Genomic DNA, 26,667 nt, shown 5'->3' with positions numbered 1-26,667 from the left:
CCATCAAATGAGGAAGAGAGTACCAAACAAATCTAATAGACTAAAGGAAGATTAATTGGGATTGGCTGCCCAATAACAAAGCATTTACTCATCTACAAAGTGGGAAGGGTATACTTATCACAACTGTTAGTTCCCTTGAAAGTATCTTCTATTAGAAAATGAATTACTTTAGGACAGAAAAGCCATTTAAGTATTCCTTCTCCAAATACGATTTTGTTATAATGATGCCTTGTTATAATGTTCACAATCAAGATCAAATGCAGCTGTAAGAATTTCCTTTTGAGTATAGTTACTTACTGAGGAGCGCTAAACAGCTGAGTGCTGCAATCTGTAACGTGGCATTCTCTGAATATCGCCGCACGGCTTTCACCACAAACTCATGTACCTCGTTTAACACCAGAATATTAAAAAAATTACCTAAAAGGTAAGTGAGAGATTAGCTGAATTCTCATCTGTGGAACTTAAATTACCTTGAATTATACAACAGCACTTAGATCAATAAATATGAAGTGTGAATATTTTTAATAACATTAGATATATATTAATTTAATTAAGATAGCTTAATATGATTGCATAAAGGTTTGAAAATTTATTTCATGAAGTCATTTAATTATCTTAGACAATGGAACTGATAGAGCAAAAATAGTGATATGTTTGGATTACATTAACTTTGTGTTCTTTCACTCCTTCTCATGTCATTATCATATAAAACAATGAGGTATCTGTTATGCATGGTACTACAGTATTTGTTGTACAAAATAGCTTGATTTCCTACAGATGAGGGAGGAAACCTCCCTTGTGACTAAACACTTTCGCTGAACCCTTCTTTCACTTAAAGGAATGCTGTTCAGAAAATTCATTGGCACACATCATTACTTGATCTTATCTGTGATCATCTGAGGAAAATAAAATAATAAGAGAATATTTCACCCCTTCCAACCCAAACCAGGAAGAAGTTCACCCCTTTCTCCATTTTCTTTTCTGAGAATCAATACTTCACCTAAAAATCTAAATCCTTATGAGGAAAGAATTTGTAAATGATATTCCACATATACATGCCTCTTTTCATTTAAGCTTATTTTAACTCGCTAACAGTCAACAGTTTCCTTCTAGAAGTAAAAAGGAGGGGCACCAGAGTGGCTCAGTCATGATCAGGTCATGATCCGGGGTCATGATCTCAGAGTCCTGCGATCAAGACCCTTGTTGGGCTCCCTGTTCAGTGGAGAGTCTGCTTCTCCCTCTCCCTGTGCACCCCCTCCCCCAGCTTTGTGTGCATGCTATACTCCTATTTAGCTGTAACTGTAATTAAATGTAATGTAATGTAATTAAATATAAATAAATTAAGTGTAAGTGTAAATAAATGATCCTTGAGACACAAAGCCAGGATTGGAAAAGATCCTATATTACGAAAAGCCTAAAGCCCACACTAAATAGTAATCAATGGCTTCAAAATCAAAAGGCAGTTTAATTAGGTATAGCTCTTCTTTATCAACAACTTTGTATGTTCTTGCCTCTCTCACATTCACCCACTAAACTGACATACTCCCGCCCTTAAAGATCTCTAGTCTTGGAAAGTCATTTCAAAAGATTCTCTTCTACTTTTACCAATTTATCTAAACTTGGATTTCCCTTCACCTTCTTTTTCCCTCCCATGCCACTGCCAACAACTGCTCTACTGTTGACCAACTGTGTGATTCTGGGCAAATACCAGTGATATTGACCTTCTCATACTTTCAGACAATTTATATGAAATTTCACAGCAAATGCAGCACCTGGGTGGCTCAGTTGTTAAGCATCTGTCTTGGGTTCAGGTCATGATCCCGGGGTCCTGGGATCAAGCCCCATATTGGGTTCCCTGCTCAGCAGGAAGCTTGCTTCTCCCTCTCCCACTCCCCCTGCTTGTGTTCCCTCTCTCACTGTGTTTCTCTCTATCAAGTAAATAAATAAAGTCTTTAAAAAATATTTAAAAAAAGAAAATACACAGCAAATTATATAAGGCCTTCAAATGCATTAAACCCATAATTAGGTTACATAATTTGACAAAATGCTAAATACTTATTCATTGGCTTGGGGTTTTTATTTTAATTAGGAAGAGAAAATTAAGCTTCTTCTGAAACAGTGAAAAGGCAATAAAATCTCTAGTCACTACATAGGACACATAATAATGTATTAAGAGATAAATGAGGAAAAAAAGAAAAGCACCCTTATCTGAAGATCAAGTTAATGGATTTTTAATACTGGATCACATTAACTCTATAGAGAAAGCAGGGAAAAGATGTAGCCCAGAGTAGCTTTACCAGCAACAGTAATGACTTATTGGTTGGGGCATTCTTCTGCTTTGTACTACATTTTTTGTACATGCCAGGCTTATTCTTTTGTATATATCAACTATTGATACAGTTATACTTTAAATATACCACTAACAATAAGATAAGACTTCTCTTACATCATGCACATTAATTTTTGCCACTGCTTTTAAAATTCTAAGCATGGCAGAACAGTTTTCTGTCTTACAATATTTCCATCCAGTGTATGTCAATATGCTACTTACCAACAAACAACATATATATGCTATGTATACTTAAATCATATGGGCCATGATAATAAATTAACCAAGAATTATAACTCACCTAATGTAAGCCTATGGAGCAAGCAACAACTCACTTCTTGAATCTTTTCATTGACAGGGAATGTTTTCATGGCTTCTACCACAATATTATAACACCTAACGTTGCCACTCATGAGGACTTCAACATTATTGCCTAAATTTAAAGAAATAATAATTATCCAAAGGTAATAATTTCCCATCTGAAAGAGACATACAAAAACCTCTTGTACATTTTGTAAATAAATGTCAGCGTAAAGGCTGTACTTCCAAATTTAAGTATCATGTTCTGTCAAATAGCTGTAAAAACCACTATGCTCATTCTCATATAATAGGATTTAGGACTCTTCTTTAGCATTAAGGGAAAATTGCTTTATTTCTGTTGCTCGATTTAAAAACAAAGGGATAACTGAGAGTGCTTTTATGTAAATCTAAAAATGTAATGTCTTGGCCGTAAGTTTTCAAATAAATGAATTTGGAGCCTATTCCTTAATGAGGCACTACTCCATTGGATAATGCATTGCTCCTTTTTCTGACCCAACAGAAAGAAAATCAAAATCATGTCACATAACAGAACAGCTGAAATCAACTATGACTTATTTCCTGCCCTTTCCAAAAGCACAGCAGAAGAGCAGCCAGTGTCCTGGGCTGCAAAGCCAAGCTTCCTGAAGGCTGAGATAGATGGGGAGAAGCATGGGGGAAGCTGGGGACATAGGACTAAGGCAGTTGGTCAACAGAAAGACTGAGTGTATGGACCCATGTGGAAAAACTAATTTACATTTCTAAATGAAATGTTGATTATTAAAACAAACAAAAGAAAGTGTTTACAAAACATTTTTCTATCTTTTTTGGCATAACCAAACTAACTAGCAGTCTTTCCAAAAATGTATTTTTAATGTTTAAGTTGTATTTTAAAGAGCACTGAATATAGGCAAATGTGTTAAAATGAAAGGAAACAGCCTCTGAAAATAATAGTCTGCTTTCACTCAGAATAGCAGACATGAGTTGCCCTAAGACTCAAAAGCCAAAATCTTTCAATTAGACTCAGTGTTTAAAACATTTCATTTTTCTTATTTTCAGTTGCTACTTTCTTTGACCTTTGCATTCTGGATCAACACATTTTTCACTGCAGTTATGTCAGATATGGGTGGAAAACAGTGAATTTCAAAGCAGCCTGCCCAAAACAAATAAATAAATGTATAGATATAGCTGAGGAAAAGTAAAATGAAAAATATATTCAGTTCATTGACAATGGATGACTCGGAAATTTTAAAGTATGTCCATTCTCTGTAAACAGTGCAGCCCCATCTGCTTTCAAATGTTCAATTTCCCATGGGTAAGAAAATGATGGATTTCATAACAATCATGAAGAAAGAGCATCCTTTCACAGTAGGATTGGGTTTTTACTGAAGACTCACATCAGACTTCCATGTCTGAAATCATGTTGCATATTATACATACTACACTATAGTATAAAGGTAGGAAGTACAAATTACATAACACTGTTGATATCTTTACATTTATGACATACCAGGTACTATTCTGCATTTTTCAAATTATTTAACCATTTAATCCTCACAACTTCACGTGTCTGAAGATGAAAACATCACGAAATAAATGCGTGTGTATATCCTGTACGAACTCACATAGGTAATCCATGAAATGTGAAATGCTCATGTACACTTATAAAACAAAAGTAGTAAATTCAGAAGCATGATTTTGTCACTGGTAATATATACAGCAAATTAATTCCTTCTTATCTGTATTTTTTTTTGTGATAAAAGTGTCTAGATTTCAAGCATCAAGAAAATGCTAAACAAGAATCATTATAAAGTTCAAACTTCATCCTGTGGTTTTTTCAAGCCCTTCAAGATCTGCTTGTTTCCAGTCTCATCTACGGACTCTCATCAAGCCCTGGCCCCCACCTCCCCTAAATAACACACAAGCAAGCAGACACTCGGGGCTGGACATATGCACGTGTACACACATGCACGCACACACACACTCTTGTTTATTAAACTACTTTTATCTTCTTTTTTTCATTATTATTTCTTTTAATTTAAATTCAATTAATTAACCTGTAAGTGTAATATTAGTTTCTGAGGTAGAGTTCAGTGATTCATCAGTTGTATGTAACACCCAGTGTTCATTACATCATGGGCATTCCTTAATATCCATCACCCAGTTACCCCATCCCTTCACCCCCTTCCCCTCCAGCAACTTTCAGTTTGTTTCCATGATTAAGAGTCTCTTATGATTTGTCTCCCTCTCCGATTTTGTCTTGTTTTATTTTTCCCTCCCTTCCCCTATGATCCTGTTTTGTTTCTTAAATTCCACATATGAGTGAGATCATAATGATGATTGTCTTTCTCTGATTGTCTTATTTCGCTTAGTGTGATTCCCTCTAGTTCCCTCCATGTTATTGCAAATGGCAAGATTTCTTTGTGTGTGTGGGTGTGTATGTATATACACACCCACACACACCCCATCTTCTTTTTTTTTTTAAGATTTTATTCATTCATCTGACACAGAAAGAGAGATAGTGAGAGAGGGAATATAAACAGGGGCTGTGAGAGAGGGATAAGCAGACTTCCTGTCGAGCAGGGAGCCCCATGTGGGACTCGATCCCAGGACCCCAGGACCATCACCTGAGTCGAAGGCAGATGCTCAACCACTGACCCACCCAGGCGCCCAATATACCACATTTTCTTTATCCATTCATCTGTCAATGGACATCTTTGTCCATTGTTGGGCTATTGTGGATATTGCTGTTACAAACATTGGGGTGCACATGCCCCTTCAGACCACCACATTTTTATCTTTGGGGTAAATACCCAGCAGTGCGATTACTGGCATGTAGGGTAGCTTTATTTCCAACTTTTTGAGGAACCTCCATACTGTCTTCCAGAATGGCTGCACCAGTTTGCATTCCCACTAACAGTATAAGAGGGTTCCCCTTTCTCTGCATCCTTGCCAACATCCATTGTTCCCTGTCTTGTTAATTTTAGTCACCTGACAAGGGTAAGGTGGTATCTCATTGTGGTTTTTATATGAATGTCACTGATGCCAAGGAATGTGGAACATTTTTTCATGGGTCTGTTGGCCATTTGTAGGTCTTCTTTGGAAAAATGTCTGTTCGTGACTTCTGTTCATTTCTTGACTGGATTATTCTTTGGATATTGAGTTTGATAAATTCTTTATAGATTTTGGATACTAGCTATTTTTATCTTCTTGAAGGCACTATACTCTCTCTTGCTCCAGGATCTTGACACATAACAATGCTCACTGCCTGGGACATTCTGCAAGCACTTCACCCCAGACATCCCTACACACGAAGCTCTCATCATTGAAGTCTCTTCTAAGAGACATTGCCTCCCTTCTTGTTTTTCTCATAACCCCAGGTACTTCTGCCAATACTTGCCTTATAATACATTGTAGTCACCTATATTGTCTATATCTGGTATAGTACCATGGGCTCTGAGAAGGCAAGAAACATGTCTATATTTTCCACTACTGTTTCCCAGCACCAACTCCTGAGCCAGCTGTAGTACAGTATCAATAAATTAAAAATAATTAAATAAATAAATGGGATTCCCATCTGCAAGTTTCTACATAATAAAAAATGTTTTTAAAATGTACTCAGAAAGGAGATATATTGTAATTTTTCACATACAAAAAAGAAATCACACACATGGGGTACTTACAAGGAATTGCTAGGGAATGTAAACAGTGCAGGACATGAAGCACAATTTCCTCTTCATCTTTAAAATTTTTTAATGCATTGAGCAAGATCATATAATCTTTATTCTCAACAAATTCGGTCAGCTGCTCCTCTGAAACTAGAAGGATAAAAGACAAAACACTGAAAAGGCTTAAAGATGATATAAAAATTTAATTACTTAAAAACATAATATTCATGTTAATTGTATGAGACACAGTAAATACAACAGACAGAGTTAAAGATGCATATTTCAGCAAAACTCTTCCTAAGGATTTTATAATGGGGGAAAAAAAGCTACTGAGATTAAAAGAATTTCTTTTTAATCTATATTAGTTTAGTGTTTTAAAAAATGTAAAAGTGTTAATGACCAAACAATTCTCAGAAAAACAAAATTATTTATAATTTCCTTTGGGAAACTGACCAATGACTAATAAAGATGCCCTTCTGCAAGTGAATAGATCACAATACTTAAAAAGGAGTGGTTAATGGTACACTGTTGAAAGGCAGCTCAGTTCAAAAGTGGTGAACTTCAGCAAAGGACAAGTAATTAGACTCTGAAGTACTCTGTCTCAATGGCCTTGATTTCATCAGAAATTACTATAAATTTTCATAATTAAAGTCTTTGTAATCAAGCCAATGAATTCCATTTGGAGTCATTTTATTGGGTGGGTAGCTCAAAAACATGTATACAAATCTGGTCTTTCTAGCCTGAGAATGGCTCAGACAAAAATGCTGGAAAACATTATGATTAGCATTACTTTTTTTGTTTTTCAACTTGATATCAATGATGTGATATAAAATGACGTGAAATTGGTTAGGTTCTTCTAATAAGTGAGGAGTATCATGGAACTTTCTCGTTTTATTGAGCAGTTTCCACAGTATACTTTCAAATTTTGAAAATTCACTCTACAGGTGCCAGTAAGTCCCAGGGAACTTGATAGTCCTAGAAAACTCGGAAATTTTTTTTCTCTATGTATAATCAAAATGCTGTCAGTACTGATAATATTTCTATTGAATCAGAGCTCCATTTTAACATTCCCTGGTCCTTCTCCATATGTCCTGGATGGGTCCCATCTGGTCAGAGAGCCCTTCTTCCATGAATAAGAATGTGCCCTTAAACTGCAACACAGAAGGTGACAGACCTGTGAGACAATGGAACCTCAAACTCAATTCTACCAAGTTCTTATCAAAAGCTTAGTTGCAAGACAAAACATTTATAGAAGATATCCCGAAAGACGTGCTGTTCCTTGAGTCTCCACTCACAGGAAACCCTCTTCTCTGCCAAGCCTGATCATCAGAGAGCTGGGATCCAGGCCCATGCTGTTCTGACACTTGATAGAGTCTCTTTCATTGAATACACTTTGTACTCCTTATAAAACATATGTACTCTCTCATCTCCTCCAGGAAAGCCCGAAAGAGTTATTTTCCCAGGTCTCCCACGACCCTGATCACTCCTCCTGATAAATGGGTTTATTTTTACCTCAAGTAACTTTGTAACAGGTGACGTTTAACTCTTCTTTGCCTGATAGGAAGCAGAGAAACAGATTTCTGGTCCATGCCTTGACAAGTATACAGGACCTGAAGTCACTAGTAAATTATTTTACATTATTTTTACATTACTTTCCCTTCACGCATTTCCTCGTCCACTTCTTTCTCTAGTGTATTGTAAGTAGCTGTAAGCTGTTTAAAGTATTTTTGAAATGGGGCATGATCTGTTCCGTTCCTGGAGCTGCCAGAAACTCAGGTGGCAAACTGACATAGACATAGAGCCCACATCAGTTATTCTTATCCTAAACCTCCAGCACTACTGGTTCTCATAATGATGCAGAAAGAGCTCTCAGAATATGGTGCTAAATTGACTGCAGTGGTGGTGACTAGCTCTGTGCCCACAGGGCAGGTTGCTTGTGTCACTTCTCGGAGCCATTCCCTCATCAAGCCAGTGGAAGGACTAACAGTTCCAACCAACTCCAAAATTACATGATAATCTCTGTTATCCATCTTAGTCCCATGAGATAAAATACATATTTGTCTTTTTCCTAAGGGACACTCTGCAAACCTCCTGTTTCTTTATACAGAGCCTTTAGCAATTTCTAAAATCCCTGGAGATGACTCAACATCATAAATCCAAATTTAATCTATGCTTTGACGTCACAGTTTTATTTTTTTTTCTTAACACCTACACATCCGGTTTGCAAAGTGAACCTTAAGTCTTGTTAAGCCATGTAAGAAAATCTACTACAATTGCATAATTTGTAACCCATGAATGAAATTCATTCCACAAAACAAGCAATATTTCTGAATTAACCCCATTATTTATCCTTGACTGACAGCCCCCATTTCTTCATAAATAATAAAATTTTAGATACCTTATTATCATAATTATATTCCACTTTTCCCTTGCTTCTTATATAAATATGAAAATCTAGAATATGACATTTTTAAATACCTCTTTCAAACAGCACATGTAAAGCTTTGCATCCAAGTTTCTGGACTTCATCACTGGCTGAAAATGTGCGCATGGCATCAAAAATTAACAAGAAAATATCACTTTCTTCATCCAATATCAGCAAAGTGATTTTGCCTATTTTGAAAAGAACAATATGCCCCAGATAAACAGCTGTTTTAAAATTTAGTGTGTTGATTTTTACATGAATGGTTTATGGACTCTTCTTTTTGATAAACCACTTAAATACCCCAGATAGACCTATCAACCTCTGTGATCTTTCTAAGTGAAATTAATTCCCAGTACACTTTACTGTAAGTCTACATTCCTAATCAACACCTGTAGCCAAGGCCCTTAGCTCTAAACTCCTGAAACATATTACTATCTGCTTCTTAGACAACACTACCTGGATTTTCCATGGGCACCCCATAGCTAGCCTTCTTCTGTTCCCTGTCAACCAGCCAACTCTTGGTTTTGGCTCAGGTCATGATCTTGAGTCATAGGATTAAGCCCCGCCCCCGGCTCTGCACTCAGCTCAGATTCTGCTTTGGATTCTCTGTCTCCCACCACTCACACTCTCTCTCTCTCAAATAAATAAGTAAAGTATTTAAAAAATTAAAAAATTGAAATTATTTCTCACACTATTATTTTTTTTGAAGATTTTTTATATGGAAGAAAGAGCACTCATGCAATAGTGGGGGGAGGGAGGGAGGCTGAGAATCTTCAAGCAAACTCCCCACTGAGAATGGAGTCTGAGGCAGGGCTGATTCCCACAACCCATGAGTCTGTGACCTGAGTGGAAATCAAGAGTCCAGCACTTAACCATCTGAGATATCCATGCACCCCTCTCACACTACTTTTTATTTCTTTCCCTGTCCTGTCCAATTCAGGAGCCACTAAGCACAGGTGGCCTTTTAAACTTAAATTTAAATTAATTAAAATTAAATAAAATTAAAATTTAGTTTCCCTCATTTCAAATGTTCAATAGCCATATATGGCTACTTGCCATGATACTGAAAAGTGCAACATTTTCTTCATTGCAAAAAGTTATATTGGACTGTGCCCTTCTATGTTATAGGAATTTTGCCTCATCTGCCTTAGAGTTCTCCAGAGGCCAGCACAACAGTAAATGCCCAATAGCTATTAAATCCATTAACTAACAAGCCAAACAATGAAAACAACCTACAAGTTAACGTTTAATGAGTATCTGAGATGAACTTCAAACACATTAAAAACCTCCCTAACAGTGCAAAATTCTCAATGTTGGCTGAAAGATATTAAATTAACCAGTCTCTTCAAGACACATTTCCTAATTTCCTAATTTCCTCCAATCAGATTTCCTAATTGTTTGCACATTGCTGATTTCAATATATTATAGTGTTGGGAGATTTTTCCAATTCATAAACTTTCAGTTTCCTGGAAAACCACTCCTTATCATTGTGATTAGCTCCTGTGAGCAGCCTTTCTTCTCAGAACTTACATAATAGCAAGTGTCCATCCCAGCAATGATCATAACTATTGCACCATACCAAGATTCTTTGTTTTCAGGTCAATAATCCTCCAAGCAAAAGTGTCCTCAAGGAAAAAACCTGATATGTGGACTCAGACCCTGGTTCTACTACTTACAGGCTGAGGCAACCTCTTCGTGCTTCCATGTCCCTCACTAGAAAACTGTGATCAAATACCCATCTCAAGAGATGTTTTGCAGATTACATTTCTAAAAGCATGTGAAGTATTTTACAAGTGAAGCAAGTATTCAAGAAACAATGCTATGTATTTTTAAAATAGTAACTATTATGTCATACCCCAGAACATACAGAAAACATATCAAGAGATATAATGGAGAAAGATATAATAATGACAAGGACCTATACAGCCAACAAGCAAATGGGACTATGACCCGTGGGACCAGATTTTGGGAGCAAAGCTGGGAAGAGAAATCAGGTTTGGTAATAATATATAAAGGTGATGCTTAAGGCCAAGATATTGGGTGTCATTTTTGAGGGAAAAAGAATAAGGAAAAGAGATAAGGAGAGGGACCCCTGGGTGACTCAGCTGGTTAAGCATCTGACTCTTGCTTTCAATTCAGGTCACCATCTCAGGGTCATGAGATCAAGCCCTGCAACAGGCTCTGTACTCTGCATGAAGTCTGCTTGTTCCCCTCCCTTTGGTCCTCCCTCCTCTTCTTCTGCTCTTCCCCCTACTCACTCATGCTCAGGATCTCGCGCTCTTTCTCTCTCTCTCTCTCCCTTGCCCCCTGTCCCTCCCTCAAATGGATAAATAAAATCTTAAAAAAAAAAAAAAAAGAGGAAAAACAGAAACAAAGAATTTTGGAAATCACTGATATTTAGGTCATATTATATTCTTATATTTTAAAAAGACATTAAAACACATTTGATCAATGGTTTAAAATACTTTTTAAATTTGAGTCAATATTAAAAATATGCACATGCATGTATTACCTGAAGTTAGAAGGAGATCTAAGGCCTTCAGCCCAACGGTTAATAGGTTTATATTGGCATTATGAACCGTTAGCATTTTAAGAATCAGTCTGTAATTAAAAACAGAAATCAAGGTAAGAGGGAATTATCATACCTAAATGTTTGCTTTTTTTTAGGTATTGTGCTTCACTCGCCTATATTTTTATTCAACTCAATGTATTTCATTCTCTAAACTGAAGCTTTTGTGCATTTTTCTTCCATTAAAACTGAGCCAAACTTACAACAATTAAGAGGGAAATATTATGTCTCGGTTAAAAAGTTAAAACTTTTTCCTCTGAATATTCAAATTCAATTATTAATTACTTTCACCCAACTCCATATCTAAACTATCATGAGGAATTATATACATCAAGAGATCAAGCCCATTTTTATATCTGATATAAACTCGTGAATTATGTTGTGCATGTTGATATATTAAAATATAGAGAGATGCAATAAAAATGTTAGTTTGCACATATAAATTAAAAACCCATATGAATATTTAAATTATTGATTTTTACTCTTTTTGAAAGAGAAATTGACAATATTTTATCATAGTGAAGCTAGTACATCACAATACTCAGTTCAAATTCATTTAACTCTCTGAGTTAACCGAATCTAAAATATACCATCTTTAGTCTATTTCTACCTAGTGATGGTTAGCTTTACATCACTTGAAGAAGACAGAATCTGGAGACATCCACAGATTCCCTAGAAACATGGTCTCCAGTTGGCAAGGTGAGGAACTGAGAGGCCCTGTCCCTCTGGTCTGTCAATTCTCTTCCAATCCACATTGCCGTACCTGTCCCTGCATCATCCCCACTATTCCTGACTTCATCTCCACATGAGTATTTCTTCTTTAGCACTGTAAACCTTTGGTGGGAAAAAGCCCTTGAATACAGGGAGATTATGTTTTTCAATAATGTTTGCTGGGAATGATCTAATATACTCCACGATAGAAAGCAGTGTGTGTCTATCTTGCTCACACCACTTCAGGCCTAAAGTAGGAGTATAATAAATATTTGATGAACAGGGTAAATGAATGAATGAATGCGTGAATGAGACTTCCTACAGAAACGTTTACATAATTTAATTTGAACAGTGGGTTTCTACTAGGATATGACTAGATAAGTTTTTTTAAAACTCCCTAAGTTTATAGATTGCTAACCTTTGGGGACTTTGGAAATCCTCAGCCAAACCAAGGGACACACAACATTTCGATTCCTATTTATAGTTATATTTCACATCATTCCTCCTTAAATGCTGCATTTAATGCAGCATTTAGAAGTGACTCATAGAGTTTCAGAAATTGTTTGGAGACGACAACATATATTAACTGTAAATATGCTCTTTTCAAAACACTCTTTAAGTCATGGAAACTGAAGAACAGCAACATATTAAGCATCAAAGATGGAAAAACAAGCACAGATATGCTCACCTATGAACAAACAATTTAAATTTGTTTAAATTGCAATTATGGTGACACTAATAAACAATACAAAGACGTAAAATTTAATTTTGTGCAAAGTATGTTTTCCTACAAGCTATATGTCATTGGAAGCAATAAGTATTCACTTCTCTGTGGTAAAGAAAAGTCACAGTAGGTATAAATAACACCTAAAATTAATAAGAAAAGGTAAATTTTAAATGTTAAGGGAAAAAGTTATAAAAAAATGATTTTCCTGGAAACACATTTTTCTGCAGAAAACTTTTTTCTTAACTAATTATGGCTAAAGAAGTGGTCTCATCTATAAAGTCATTATGTTGCAAATTACAGTAACATAGCTGGGAAAACAGCTATCAAGATTTGACTGCAGATGTGCTGAAAGGTAATTTCCTCTTTTTTCTTCATTTTGAAAGTTGTGGTTTAAGCTCATAAATATATATGTGTATCTATATAAATGTACTTTTTTTCAGTGTTCCAAGATTCATTGTTTATGCACCACACTCAGTGCTCCATGCAATACGTGCCCTCCTTAATACCCACCACCAGGCTCACCCAATCCCCCACCCTCCCCTCCAAAACCCTGAATTTGTTTCTCAGAGTCCAGTCTCTCATGGTTTGTCTCCCCCTCCGATTTCCCCCAACTCACTTCTCTCCTTCTCCCAGTGTCCTCTGTTGTTATTCCTTATGTACGTTTAAAAACGATAAAGCATAAACTTCTAAATTATGACTTACAGAACTAAATATTAGTATCCATATATTTTTAAGAACTAGTAGTTTGTATCAGTTATACTATTAAAAAGTAAAAAAACTTTTGTTGGTTTGAATTCATAAGTAGTCATCAAAAATCTACAACCTAACCAACTGTATGACTGCATTATTATATTATTAAAATAACAATAGCACCTGAGATTCTACCTCAAATGTCAGTTTTCTAATGCAAATAGATAATATACTACTGAACTGAAAGAAAACTCTCTATAAATGTAAGTCACTGACTTGAGAAAAAATATCTGTATTTTAGAGGATTTTAGCAGATTTGCTTGGATTACAAATACACGATATATCAAAGGCGGGGTTGTCATATGTATGGATAAACACTTAATGAAGTTTGTTTTTACATATCTATCATACTTACTGGTGAACCCCAAGTACTTCCCAATCACGTCCAATATCCTGAGGTCCCATTAAGCTTTGCATTGTATTTGGACAGATTTCTATCAATTTGCAAAGAAGTGACCAACCCACCTGAAAGCAAGAAAGGCATATATTCACATTTTTAAACATGCTAAAAGAACATATTCAGTCTCTTCATTCTTACTGGAACAGGTGACTACCTATTTTTAAATAACTATTTTAAAACAAAATGACATCCTAAAATGCCTACTGAGGAAAGCAAGTCATATGTCTAAAATACATCTTTCTCCAAAAACCATACCAAAAGGGCATACAAAAAATATTAGAGCATCCCCGAATGATGAATTTAACAGATGTGCCTATTATCTAAATTTAAAAAAATTAAATAAAATGAAACACAAAAAATAGTTTGAGGACACACCAAGATTATGAAGTACAAGATTTTTAAATCACATCTACCTGACCGAATCTCTTCTAAATACTTGAGATTTTAATTGTAGGGGAGGAAATGAAGTGGTTAGGAACAGAGGCTAAAAAAAACTTTTTTAATTAAAAAAAAAAAGAAAAGAAAAGGAATGGAGGGTTAGCGGCAGTTGGAAATTTTGATTGCAAAGTAAAGACCGCTCCACAGGTAGGGTAGCTAGAATGACTGGGAGAGTAAAGGAACGGTCTGACCATTGTGACGTCTGGTACAGGAAAAAGAGAAAGACACTATAAGAAAGGGAGGGGGTAGGATTTCTCAATGGATCCCACTAGGTTTCTTTAGAACATCCAAATAGGAGTTGATAAGATGTGGACATCAAAAATATCCCTAGACTTTTTCCCACTTCCAAATGAAATATGATCTCACAGATGCCTTGTATTACAACTTTTTTCAGTCTGTTTATACATGATGCCATCTTGAACAAGTTGCTCTTCTGGGAAAAAAAAAATGTGATTTTTAAAAATACAACTTTTTTAAAATATGGTATTTGAATTTCAAACAAGAGATTAAATTCAACTCACTCTTCCTGTTTATATTCCTCTCTAAATTTAAGGAATCTTCCATTCTTTCTATTGTATTACAGAACTAGATTTGATATAATCAGGAATAAAAGAAAACCCAAAGAAAATAAAAAAATGTATAAATATGTAGCATCTAGAGATGAATGAAAATGTGTCTAAGCAGGATGTGTGATAAACACCAATATATGAAGTCTGACAGCGGCATTCACCATCAGAATTACCCAGAGAAGGATACAATACAGAAAACGTAGGACTTGAGCCAGATTTCAAAGGAATTAGAAACGTGGTCATTCAAAATACGAATTGGAAACCTCTGGAACTAAGCTGTGAGGAGAGCGAGGTGCCCGGTGGTGAGGACAGCACTGCAGGGCAAGGCTTTTGCTAGACAAGACCTGACGCCGAAGTGGAGCCCAGTGATACAAAGCCAAATGACGAGGTGAGCATTTCTGTGCATCCAGTAAGGAACAATGACACAGGTTTGTTGTTTCCAAGAACAAACAATGGCTTCTTTACAAGATGAAAATGATTACACAAGATCTCTTTACAGTACGATTTCTGAATCTTTTCTGGATTAAGCCTGAATTGCTTTACTCTGTCATTACATCCTTTTACATAATTTCAAAGTGCCTGAAAAGGCAGCAATTTCTGACAGCTATTTTTACCTATATTTAAGTAGGACATCCTCCTCCACGTAAGCCGAACAGACACTGACAATCCAGCTGTCATAGAAACCGGCTATTTTCGTGCTTTCATAAAATACATCGAGACTTTTCCCCCCCAAGTATTTAAGAAAATAATATTTGGAACAGATTCCGGTGGGAAATAAATCACAAGTCACAGAGGATGCTCTACGCATTTCTGTACCTGCATGACTGACTGGAGGAGAAAACCTGTTGTGTTTTGGTTGGTGAAGCAGCAGCACCGGTAATTGCTTTGCAAAAGGGTTGAGACAACTGAGCCTCTATGATTAAAGAATCACTGGCAGCAGAGCAGAGGGAACAACTGATCCATTAATCTACTCAATTAAAAGCTTATCTTTCAGGGAGAAGGTTCCTCTCCCGCCCAGTTATAATACAATTAAATTGGTAGTTTCACGTTATTATAATTATTCTGGAGATTCAAGCATCTAATTAATGCACAATGGCAAAGAGGCCAGGAGTTAAAGAAAAATTCAGTCACTTTCAGTTATTTCGTTCTCTTACTTCAAAGGTTGAAACTTATGGATAGAGGCAAGTCATGTAAAATGAGAAGCAGCGAGAAATGATGGGCTGACTGGCAGAAAAAGGAAACTCCAAGACAGCTAGTCTAACTACCAGTTCTCAAAAGACGTCATTTATTACAGAGCATTAATAAAATGCAAAAAGACCCTGAAAAATACAAACTGGGAGTCTGGAATAGGATGTGAAATGAACTCTGGAAAGAAACCTTAATATTTACTTTTGAATTTACCTTACCCTCTTAAATTCATCATTTGGAAGTTTTAATTCAGCACTTCCAACTAACTCAAAATATAAAGCATTAAAGGACATGTATAGTAGTTATACCACAAATATGAAGAAATCTGAAGAAAAAAACGTACTTTCTTTAAAAGGGAGTATTAAAATATCAGTCAAGAGAACCCCTTTCTACATCCCTTCGATAAGACCAATGATAATTAAAATTGATAACATAGTTGTAGCTAGCATGGCCACAGGATTTGTAACAAACCACTGTGCTGCTTTCTTGCACAAATAGCTTGTGGATTCAGAATGTGTGATGGAAAGAGATTTTGAAGGTATGTGAAAACTTGAGTCCTGGCTCTGTCATGAGCTCTATGGTCCTAAATGAGCTACTCGACTCTGAGGTTAAAAGTGTCCGGAGAGATTTCTGAGAGAGCAGTGAGGTTCCAGTGAGAATCCAATGATGTAATACACACAACACCTTTTGCAGACGAATACATGTATGATGCTAAAACGAATAATTCTGTTCTATTAAATAATCAAATCAAAAGACAATTCCTTTTTTTTTTTTTTTTTGCATACTTTGTCTCTGGTACATGCTGGCCAAGATATTAAGTGACATTCATAACTACTCCCAGACAAACATGTCTAGGCTTGGACAGCTTCTAAAAACAAAGAATGAAGTGGTGGGTCTGTTCCAGCCTCCCCTGGGTTCTCAAGTTCAGCACAACCTCCTCTGGACTCTACACACCCAAGCCTTCCAAGGGTCCTGGGGATACTGAGTGGCACCCAACAGGGGAACTCTCCATACCAAGCAAGGAATCCAAGGAACAGAGGCTGCCAGACAAGGCACTTCTGAACACCAAAGCAGAAGCAAGGAAGAAGGGATGATGTAGGAGGAGAGCAGCAAACACAATAGGCCAGCTCTAAAATGTGACTCATACTTCATGGGCAAAATTCAGACTCTGGATGCTAAAAGGAACAGTGCCTTTATCATGCCTCTCATCTTTTCATGATTTTGTTTGCTAACTCCCTGAAAATCAATAGTCAGATGGGAAATATTTCAGTGTAAGAAAAATTAAAATAACCATTGACCCCAGATACAAATGTTCTCATATAAAAGAAACTAGGTATATGGTTCACCAGACTAGACATAGCTGGATACAGAGATGAACATAAAGATGAAGGTAGCTAGACACAGATTCAGAGATCCAGATAATTCTTTCTTCTGTGGAGCCTCTCCAGCAAGTATTAAGAAACACTGGCTTTCTGGCTACACTTTGAGAAAATTCAAAGTTCAATTCTCTTTCCTTTCAGCACCCAACATGCAAATAACTGATTTCAGTTCTCTAAACCTCAGAATCTACAAAGGAAGTTAATATGTTAGGCAGTAATTTGTTTTGACTGTAAATCATTCTTAACTATCACCTTAGGACTCTTTTTTAAAATGTACTTAAGGTATTTGACAAATGTCTGTGTTTCCTATGGTATAGGTTCTAAGTTTCGCTTTTATATTCAGTTTATATGAAAAGAGTTGAAAAATACAAATATAACCTTATAGGAGAATAGTAAAACATCACTTTCGTTAGATAACACAAGATATGCTACAATTAAAGGCCAGAAATCTGTTTTCAAGTTAAAAAAGAAAGAAAGAAAGAAACCTTAAACCTATGAGAATTTGCCAGTTACTTCATTTTATTAATTTAATTATTATTATTTTTATTACTATTAATTATTCTCCTTTCCCAAACTATTCACAATGGTGTCATCTCTAGGACATGCTGTACATTGGTAAGATTCTTAGAATAATTTGGTTAAATGCTGATGCTGATGAGCTCATCTAGCTAATAAGAGAATTAAATCCCAACCCATGATTATTTACCGCCCACCACCAATCATATCTTGTAGGTGTGTTGTACAAATTTACTTCTACAAAACAATTAAGGAGCACTTAGTGGGCCCTTTTACATCATTAACATTTGATAATGATTTGACAACGCTTCCTTCTTAAAATCAGTCTGTGGTTTGTGAGGCGGAAAGTCAGAAGCAACCCAGAACTTCTGGGTATATCGTACTGACAGAAAAACATCTATTTCCAAAGAGAAAGGGGAATGGGCGACATGAAAACAACTCCTTTACCTGCTGCACACTAGCGACTCTCATATACAAGTCCAAGACGATCAACACAGGCACGTGGACTTTTTTGCCTTGAAATAACTTGGAGGCTGGAAAAGAAGGGGGTGAGGGAAAAGAAGCAAAGTCATGATTCACGCACCCCTTTTGGGTATGAAACAGGAAGGAGGAAGCAAAAGAAGTGAGCGCAAGACCTTCCTAAACTTCTCCGCTCCTTTCTGCCCTAAGGAGTAGAGAGTCTGCGGCTTCTCAGGAGTCCAGGTTTGTGCAATTCCCAAGTGCGAGGGAGAAAGTTTGCAAAAGAGGCAGGGGGTGGGGGCGGGGAGTAGTTTCCTCGCGGATGATTACCGTGGTCGGCGTACGTGAACACCAGCATATCCTCCAGAATTTGGACCAAGGTCTCTATCTGTTTTCCTTCCTGGACATTGTTCAGCCTGACTATCAACTTCTTCAGAGTTTCCTCGTCCTCGTCCTCGCACCCCTGACAGCTGCCACTGGCCATGATGAACTCTGCTGCAAACCGACCGTGCCTCCCACACGAAGGCTGGCCGCCGGGGGAAGGGGCAGGGGCGCCGCCGCTGCTCGCGGGGACGAGCACAGTTCACCGCCCGCAGCCAGCGCTCCCCGCCGGCCTCATCCGCACCCACGCCCGCCTGTTTATGAGGAAGGCGGCGGCTCCCCGCCCTGCGGTGCCCTCCCTCTCCCCGGCCCTCCTCCTCGGCTTCCTCCTCCCCCACCCAGGCCCCAAAAATGAGCTCAGGGGCCTGCGCGAGGCTCGACCGAGGTAGGGCTGTGCCGGGCAGACCCGGGGCGGGCCGGCGAGTCGCGGCTTGAGCCGGGCCGAACCCCGGTGACCGTGACCGTGACCGTGGCCCCCGCGCGGGTGCGGGCCCGGTCCCCGACCTCCGAAGAGCGCCGCCTCCGGGACCGGATCCCGCTCGCCGCGGCGGCGCGGCCGGGAGTCGTGCAGGAAGAAACTGACTCAGCGCACTCCGCCGAGTCCCCAGGCCCGGATCGCCGCAGCCCTGGCGGGAGAAGGCGCGCGTTTGGCAGGCCGGCGGGCCACCCGCCCCGACCCGCCAGCCTGGGCTCCTCCAGCCCCGCCGAGGGTCTGCAAACTAGGAAAAATAAAAAATGAAAGCCTCCGCCTATCTCCAGATCTAAGAATAGAAATCTGGGCGTTGGGAAAGGAGGACACCGCCCAGTTGGCCCCTTTTAGGAAAACATGTTCTTTAGCGTTCCCCCTATAGGGAAATGAATAATCTCCCCCCAAGGATGGAGAGAGATTTTTGCAATCCCAATGTGCCCAGCTAAAGGCTTTTTTCTGTTTTTGTTTTTGTTTTTTCTTTCTTTTTTCTTTTTTCTGTTTTTCTTTTTTCTTTTTGCTGTGGCGTTTGGTAGGGGAGCAAATAATTTTACTCCTCTCTTGGTTATCTAGAGCTCTGTTGCCCTAAAGTCCTCTAAAATTCACCTTTGAAAATTTGAATCTGCACTCCGTAGGGTCTTGAAAATTGGGGCACACCAAAGAATAATCAGTTCTCAGAGCCCTTTAAAGAGAAACACGGGGTAAATTAAAGGAAAGAATGAAAGCGGAAAACCAGAAAAGGTGAAAGATACAAACCTCAATATTGTTCCGTTTATATTTAAAATTACTTATAAGTGTCTATAACACTAACGTTAAAAAAAAAAAAAAGGTACCAAAGTATTGTGTTTTTCAGGAAGAGAAACCTAAGCAAGTGACTGTGTAGACAAGGCTGGACAAAGATTATCTGTTGCCTTCAGATTATTTGTCCTGGGGGTCATTTACAAAGGAGAGAACTGGACTGAAAGTACTTCACAATTTTAGATGGTTTGTTTTCATTTCTCTTGCGTCATCTGATGATAATTCTGAAATGGATGAGACAGCTACTTATCCTTCTTTTGCTAACGAGGACATTGAGATTTAGTGTTGACAAGAGAAGACTATTGCCTGAGTCCACAGATACAAAGTTGAGAGCAATGACGTCATTCACCCTAGGTAAATCTCCGAAAAATGGTTAGGATTTACTTCAGAGTAACCCAGAGGTGGAGAAAGGGGTGAAATGGCTAGAGGTGGAGATGAAATCATACCAACTTTTGAATTGATCATTGCCGAACATAGGTGATGGGTTCATGTGGTCTATTGTACTTCTTGCTCTGCAAAAATTTTCCATAATAAAGACAAAACAAAAAACTCTCAACCTTGTTATTTTTATTATACCTGCAGTGTGTCCTTTCCTAACAGGTTTCTGAACTTGTTTCAACTTCTGACTACCAATCAATATCTCACACATTCCTAATGATTCTCCCCTCCATGCCTGCCTTCCTTTTCCTCTACATCAGTTTCTTCTCCTCAGTCTACTGGATATTTTCTTGCAAAAAATCAAAACCTAGTTCCCTTCCAAATAAAAATAATCTAAGTAAAAAAGGTTTCTCCTGTTGTCCTCAATTCCTTTATCTACCTGTTGACTGCTTACTGTCTGCCCTATATTAGGAGGTTGTGGGTACACGATTGGGAACATGAATTCTCTGATGGGAGCATTCTGTCCAGCTACTGCAGTGGTCAGGCAAAGTATCCTCTTAGCTTGCAAAAATGTTAAATTGATTAACTAAAATCCCAAGACATATTAACTCTGCAGATAGTTAAAGAGACTGAGGAGGAAGCCTACAGGCAAAAATTCATGATAGAGGTAGTGTTCATTGGAAAATAAAATGGTGCTGGAACATTTGGCTAACTTCCTGGAAGGGAAAAAAAATGATAATTTTTTTTGTAATTGATAATTACAGGGAACATCAAAACAAATTCTACATGGATGAAAATGTTAAATGAAAATGATTTTTAAAAGAAAATACAGATTACTAGTTATTCAATCAAGATTTTATGGGGAAACATAAAAACTAAGGAAGAAAACCACAGAGATTTGTATATGTGACACCGTAAGAACTTGAATTTTCTACAGGCAAGGAAAAAAATAAACACAAAGGATAATCTAAAAAAAAACGTTGTGACACATATGACAAGCAATTACACTTGCTCTTTCATCCTTGATCTTTCAAAGTTCTTACAAATCACTGGGGGAAGAGCAGACATTCCACGGATAGCCCAAGAGAAAAATGAGTTAAAATTCTGAACAGGAAATTCACTACAAATGAACAGTAAGAAAAATATGTTCATTAATTAATGAGAAAGAGAGAGAAAACTTGGGAATAGACCTAACACTATTTTTAAAACCTTTATGAAGAAATTATTAGACTATATTAAAAGGCATTAACAAGTCATAAATAAATGGATAGATCATATCAATTAATGAGAAGATTAAATATCAAAGTGATGCCAATGTTCCACAAAGTAAAAACAAACAAACAAACAAAACTGTGCAAGTCTAATGAAAATCTCAGCAAAAAATTTTCATAGATTTCAATAAGAATGAAGGGGCTGGAATACCCAAGGCACTTTTGAAGAAGGACAAAGTGGGAGAACTGCCCAATTAGACATTGAGTTAGGACCTCTATTACCTTTTGTCAATTTCCCAAAGGAGCAGAAAGTATCTGACATTTTCCTGTGAATTAGAAAAATGCATCTCTCATTCCAAGGAGACACAGCCCTATGGCAGAGTGTACAAAGCAAGATTTGGGTTTCAGACTGAACTCATCCCTTTAGCCCAGTATCAGATACTAGGCATGGTTTGTACATCATATGAAGCAACGTGTTGAGTCTTATTATGATACTATCAGCATTAATTGGCACATTAATTGCACAGCTATACAAAATGACCAACGAAACAGCATAGAGAACCCAGAAACATACCCTTATATATATGGAAATTAGATATAAGCAGAGTTGTGTTGTATATAGTGGGAAGAGATTGGACTATCTGATAAATGAAACTGAGACCATTAGTTGCAGAAAAATGTCAAATCATACTTTCTTCCTCACATCACATTAAAAAACAAATTTCATATGGATTGAACATTTTTATAAGAAAAAATGAAGCTAAATTCTTTGCAGGGGTATGGCTATTTTATGAGCTTAAGGTAGGAAAAGATAAGATACAATCATTACCATCCATAAAGGAAAAGGTGGCTACATTCAAATACATTAAAACTAAAAACTTATCCTAAAAAAGGCTCCATCAACAAACTTAAAAGATGGACAAAGAGTGGAAGATTTTTGCAATGCATACAATCAAAAACAGCCTAATACAAATATGTAAGAAGAACCTGGGTGGGCTCAGTCAGTTGAACATCCAACTCTTGAATTCAGATTGGGTCACAATCCTGGGGTTGTGAGATGGAACATGCTACACACTCAGGTTAAGATTCTCTCCTTCTCCCTCTGCCCCTCCCCACTCACGCTGTCTCTATATTAAAAATATATATATATATATATATCATCACATATAATAAAGGAAAAGATATTCTAGTTTTTATATGAACAAAAGATATAAAAGGCAATTTACAGAAGAGAAAATGTCATTGAACTTGTCAAAAGATGCTCAACCCACTAATTATCAGGAAAGTGCAAATTAAAGCCCTACCTGAAATACCATTTCACCAACCTCAGATTAACTAAAATTTAAAGTTCGATGATACCAATGACTGGGAAGAATGTGGAGCATCCAGAAAACATATATAGAACTGTAGAAGAGTAGTTCAGGACAACCACATTGGAAACCAATATAGCAATATGTAGTAAAGCTGAAGATGTATGCATCCTAAGAACCAGCACTTTCTCTGCAGAGTTAGGCCATGGAGACACCCTCACATATGCACAAGGAAAATTGTATTAAAATTTTCAGTGCAACATTTTTTGCTTATAATGAAAATGAGAACCACTTGAATACCCAACATTTAAATTGCATATATTCATAAACTAGATTTGTATAAAGCTGTAAAAATTATTGAACTAGAGCTCCATGTATCAACATGACTAAATAGCAAAAAATCCTATACTAGGCTTTTAAAAAGTTACCATAGGATACATGTTCTATTATGATATCAATATTCTAATGTCATAAAATGTGCAATGTTGCATATACTTTAGGGATATATATATTTGCAGTAACAGTACAAAAATTATACATGGGAATAATAAGTTCCAGCTGGTGGTTATCTTTGGGAAGCGGAAAGTAGAAACCCATCCAAGAAGAACTGGGGGCTAAAATTATATCTGTAATTTTTTTTTCTTAAGCTTATTACTGGCTATAAGGCTATTCATTATATTATTACCTGTATTCTATATTTCTAACTTATTTCATAATAAAAATAATCAGGTGTATGTTCAACTTCATTGGTGCTCAAAGTAATAAATAAAATAATGGATTAATTCATTTTACTTACCAAATTAACTAAGAAGCCTTTGAAATTTGTGTGGGAGTTTATATATGAGGAAATAAGAAAATGTTCATAACAGAAAAGTATGACATAAAATTACAGAATTTTGATCCAAATTTTGCAAAAATAATAATAAAAGAACATGCCTAATGAAACTGCTGAAAGTAGGCAAGATAAACACATGTGTAATGGGGTTCTTATTAGGTGATAGAATTCTAAGTAATTCTTACGGTCTTTATATTTGTCTGTATTTTTCAAATTCTCTGCAAATATGTATTATAAGAAATAAGGCAAAGTAATTTATAAAATATAATTTTTTACCTTAAAAGTAGAAAACTTATTGGAGAATATGACTTATCACACTAATAAGTATAGGGTGAAGTATTTTTTATGGCATAAGCAAAATAGGAAAATTCCAACTGAAGTCCAGTGAACTTACTGGATATATGCTATAATTCAAAAGTTTACATAACCCACAAATCATAACCCAAGTAATGTAGCCTCGTTCTCAGAAATATTTCATTGATACTTTAAATTCCATGAAGGCATCTTGGATTTTGTTCTATGCACACATTCCAACAAAATAATCCCTGGCACAGAAATTCCATGAATTTCTGGTATTTGGATAAGTAATTGAACAAATGGAAATGGCAGACCAGAAGAGTAACATGACCTTCCCAAAGTAATCACCAAAAAGCACAACTGAACCGTGTGACGTCAAGTTCTCAGATTCTCAGTCCAGTCTTTTTCTATCATTTTGTTATTCTTAGATGAGTTTCATTAAACCAGAGAGAGGCTATCTAATCATGGAAGCTACACCTAGCCTTTATCATCCCGGCTTATTTATAGAAAAAGCAACTTTCTTTTCTGGCTTTTGAACAAAGGATAAAAATCACAGCTGTGCTCATGATGTGATATTCTCCTTCTATCAACTGAAATAATCTCTCATTAAAGTCAAATCTGATTTACCCTGAAATTACAACAGCAGAGTATCTGTAGTCTTCGTGCTTGGTTTGCTCAGGAAAGCAGTCTCCCAAATTTATATGTTATTATTATACCCTCATTTAAAACATTTAGAAGTGCAGGAGGAGGAGCGAGATGGCAGAGGAGTAGGAGACCCAAATTTCTTCTGGTCCCAGGAGTTCAGCTAGATAGTTATCAAACCATTCTGAACACCTACAAACTCAACAGGAGATTGAAGAAAAGAATAGCAGTAATTCTATGAGCAGAAAGGTGACCACTTTCTGGAACGAACGACTTTTGGATATGTGAATCTGAGGTACTATATGGGAAGATAGACCATGGGGGGAGGGGCTGGCTCCCAGCCAGCAGTAGAGCAGCATAGCACAAAATCAGAACTTTTGGAAGTTGGCTCCCCTGAAGGACCTCACTCCTGGGGCTAAGCGGGGGGTAGAGCACTTGTGGTGACAGTGTGGCCTCAGGACTCACGGGGTCGCAAAAAGACTGGGGGTGCCTGAGTGTGGCAGAGCTCCCAGGTATCAGAGCATCTGGCTGCAGAGATGGAGCTGAGAAGGGGGACCTCAGCGCGGGGTTATCCTAAGCCATTATCTGAGACACAGTCAGGACACTGTGCTTTGAGCAAGGACCCCGCAAGTGGCAGATTTGGGCAGGCCGCCCCCTTTCATCCTCTGGAAGGAGCAGCATGGGAGCACACTTTGGGAATCTGCTGGGTTTGGAGTCTCTAAACGGGGCTATGTGCCAGAGATAGAAATGATCGGTCACAGGCTGGGTGAGCACGGAGTGCGGCTGGAGACCAGGGTGATGGGAGGGATTGACTGCTTTTCTCTGAGGGTGCACAGAGAGATGGGGCTCAGAGCTGTCAGTCCTCTGGGCCAGAGATTGGGAGGCTGCCATTTTCATTCCCAGTCTCCAAAGCTGTACAGAAATCGTTCAAAGAATAAAAGCTACCAAGAGCAAAACTAAGCAGATTACTTAGCCTGGCCCATGGCAAGGGGAGTGCAATTCCACCATTTGAGAATCACTGCAACAGGCCAATCGCCTATAAGATCAACAAGAACATCCAGCCAAGACCAAGTTCACAAATCAATGAGAACTGCGGAACTCCAGAGATAGGGGAATGCAGCACATAGATTTAATGGCTTTTTCCCCATGATTCTTTAGTTTTTCTAAGTTAAATTTTTAAAATTTTTTCCTTATTCTATTTTTTAAAATTTTTCCTTTTTCTTATTTTATTTTTTTTATTTTTTTTATAATTTTATTTTTTATAAACATATATATATATTTTTTTTTTCCCCCAGGGGTACAGGTCTGTGAATCTCCACGTTTACAAACTTCACAACACTCACCATAGCACATACCCTACCCAATGTCCATAACCCCCCCCAACCCCCCTCTGCCCAGCACCCCTCAGTTTGTTTTGTGAGATTAAGAGTCACTTATGGTTTGTCTCCCTCCCAATCCCAACTTGTTTCATTTACTCTTCTCCTACCACATTAACCCCCCATGTTGCATCTCCTCTCCCTCATATCAGGGAGATCATATGATAGTTGTCTTTCTCTGATTGACTTATTTCGCTAAGCATGATACCCTCTAGTTCCATCCACGTTGTCGCAAATGGCAAGATTTCATTTCTTTTGATGGCTGCATAGTATTCCATTGTATATATATACCACATCTTCTTTATCCATTCGTCTGTTGATGGACATCTAGGTTCTTTCCATAGTTTGGCTATTGTAGACATTGCTGCTATAAACATTCGGGTGCACGTGCCCCTTCGGATCACTACGTTTGTATCTTTAGGGTAAATACCCAGCAGTGCAATTGCTGGGTCATAGGGTAGTTCTATTTTCAACATTTTGAGGAACCTCCATGCTGTTTTCCAGAGTGGTTGCACCAGCTTGCATTACCACCAACAGTGTAGGAGGGT

At 37.5% G+C, this 26,667-nt stretch overlaps 1 protein-coding gene across 4 annotated transcripts in view; it reads right to left on the bottom strand.

The window, feature by feature from the left end:
* LRRK2 (leucine rich repeat kinase 2) overlaps window positions 1-18,972 on the bottom strand; it is a 129,488-nt gene extending 110,516 nt beyond the window's left edge. For 3 of the 4 annotated variants that reach the window (XM_032855367.1, XM_032855369.1, XM_032855370.1), the window contains exons 1-8: window positions 18,756-18,972; window positions 18,414-18,499; window positions 13,832-13,941; window positions 11,232-11,320; window positions 8,773-8,907; window positions 6,310-6,444; window positions 2,631-2,762; window positions 298-417 (exon numbers count right to left, since the gene is read on the bottom strand). In XM_032855367.1, coding sequence (XP_032711258.1) covers window positions 298-417; window positions 2,631-2,762; window positions 6,310-6,444; window positions 8,773-8,907; window positions 11,232-11,320; window positions 13,832-13,941; window positions 18,414-18,499; window positions 18,756-18,909 — 961 coding nt within the window. In that variant the 5' untranslated portion in view covers window positions 18,910-18,972. The remainder of the gene's footprint in view (window positions 1-297; window positions 418-2,630; window positions 2,763-6,309; window positions 6,445-8,772; window positions 8,908-11,231; window positions 11,321-13,831; window positions 13,942-18,413; window positions 18,500-18,755) is intronic. The other variant, XM_032855368.1, reaches the window with a different exon arrangement.
* Window positions 18,973-26,667: the final 7,695 nt, after the last annotated feature.

This window comes from Lontra canadensis, unplaced genomic scaffold (genome assembly GCF_010015895.1).
Source record: "Lontra canadensis isolate GAN:19392208 unplaced genomic scaffold, GSC_riverotter_1.0 scaffold9, whole genome shotgun sequence".
Lineage (NCBI taxonomy): Eukaryota > Metazoa > Chordata > Mammalia > Carnivora > Mustelidae > Lontra > Lontra canadensis.
The sequence above is the reverse complement of the archived record's forward strand: the minus strand, read 5'-3'. Positions and strand labels throughout refer to the sequence as shown.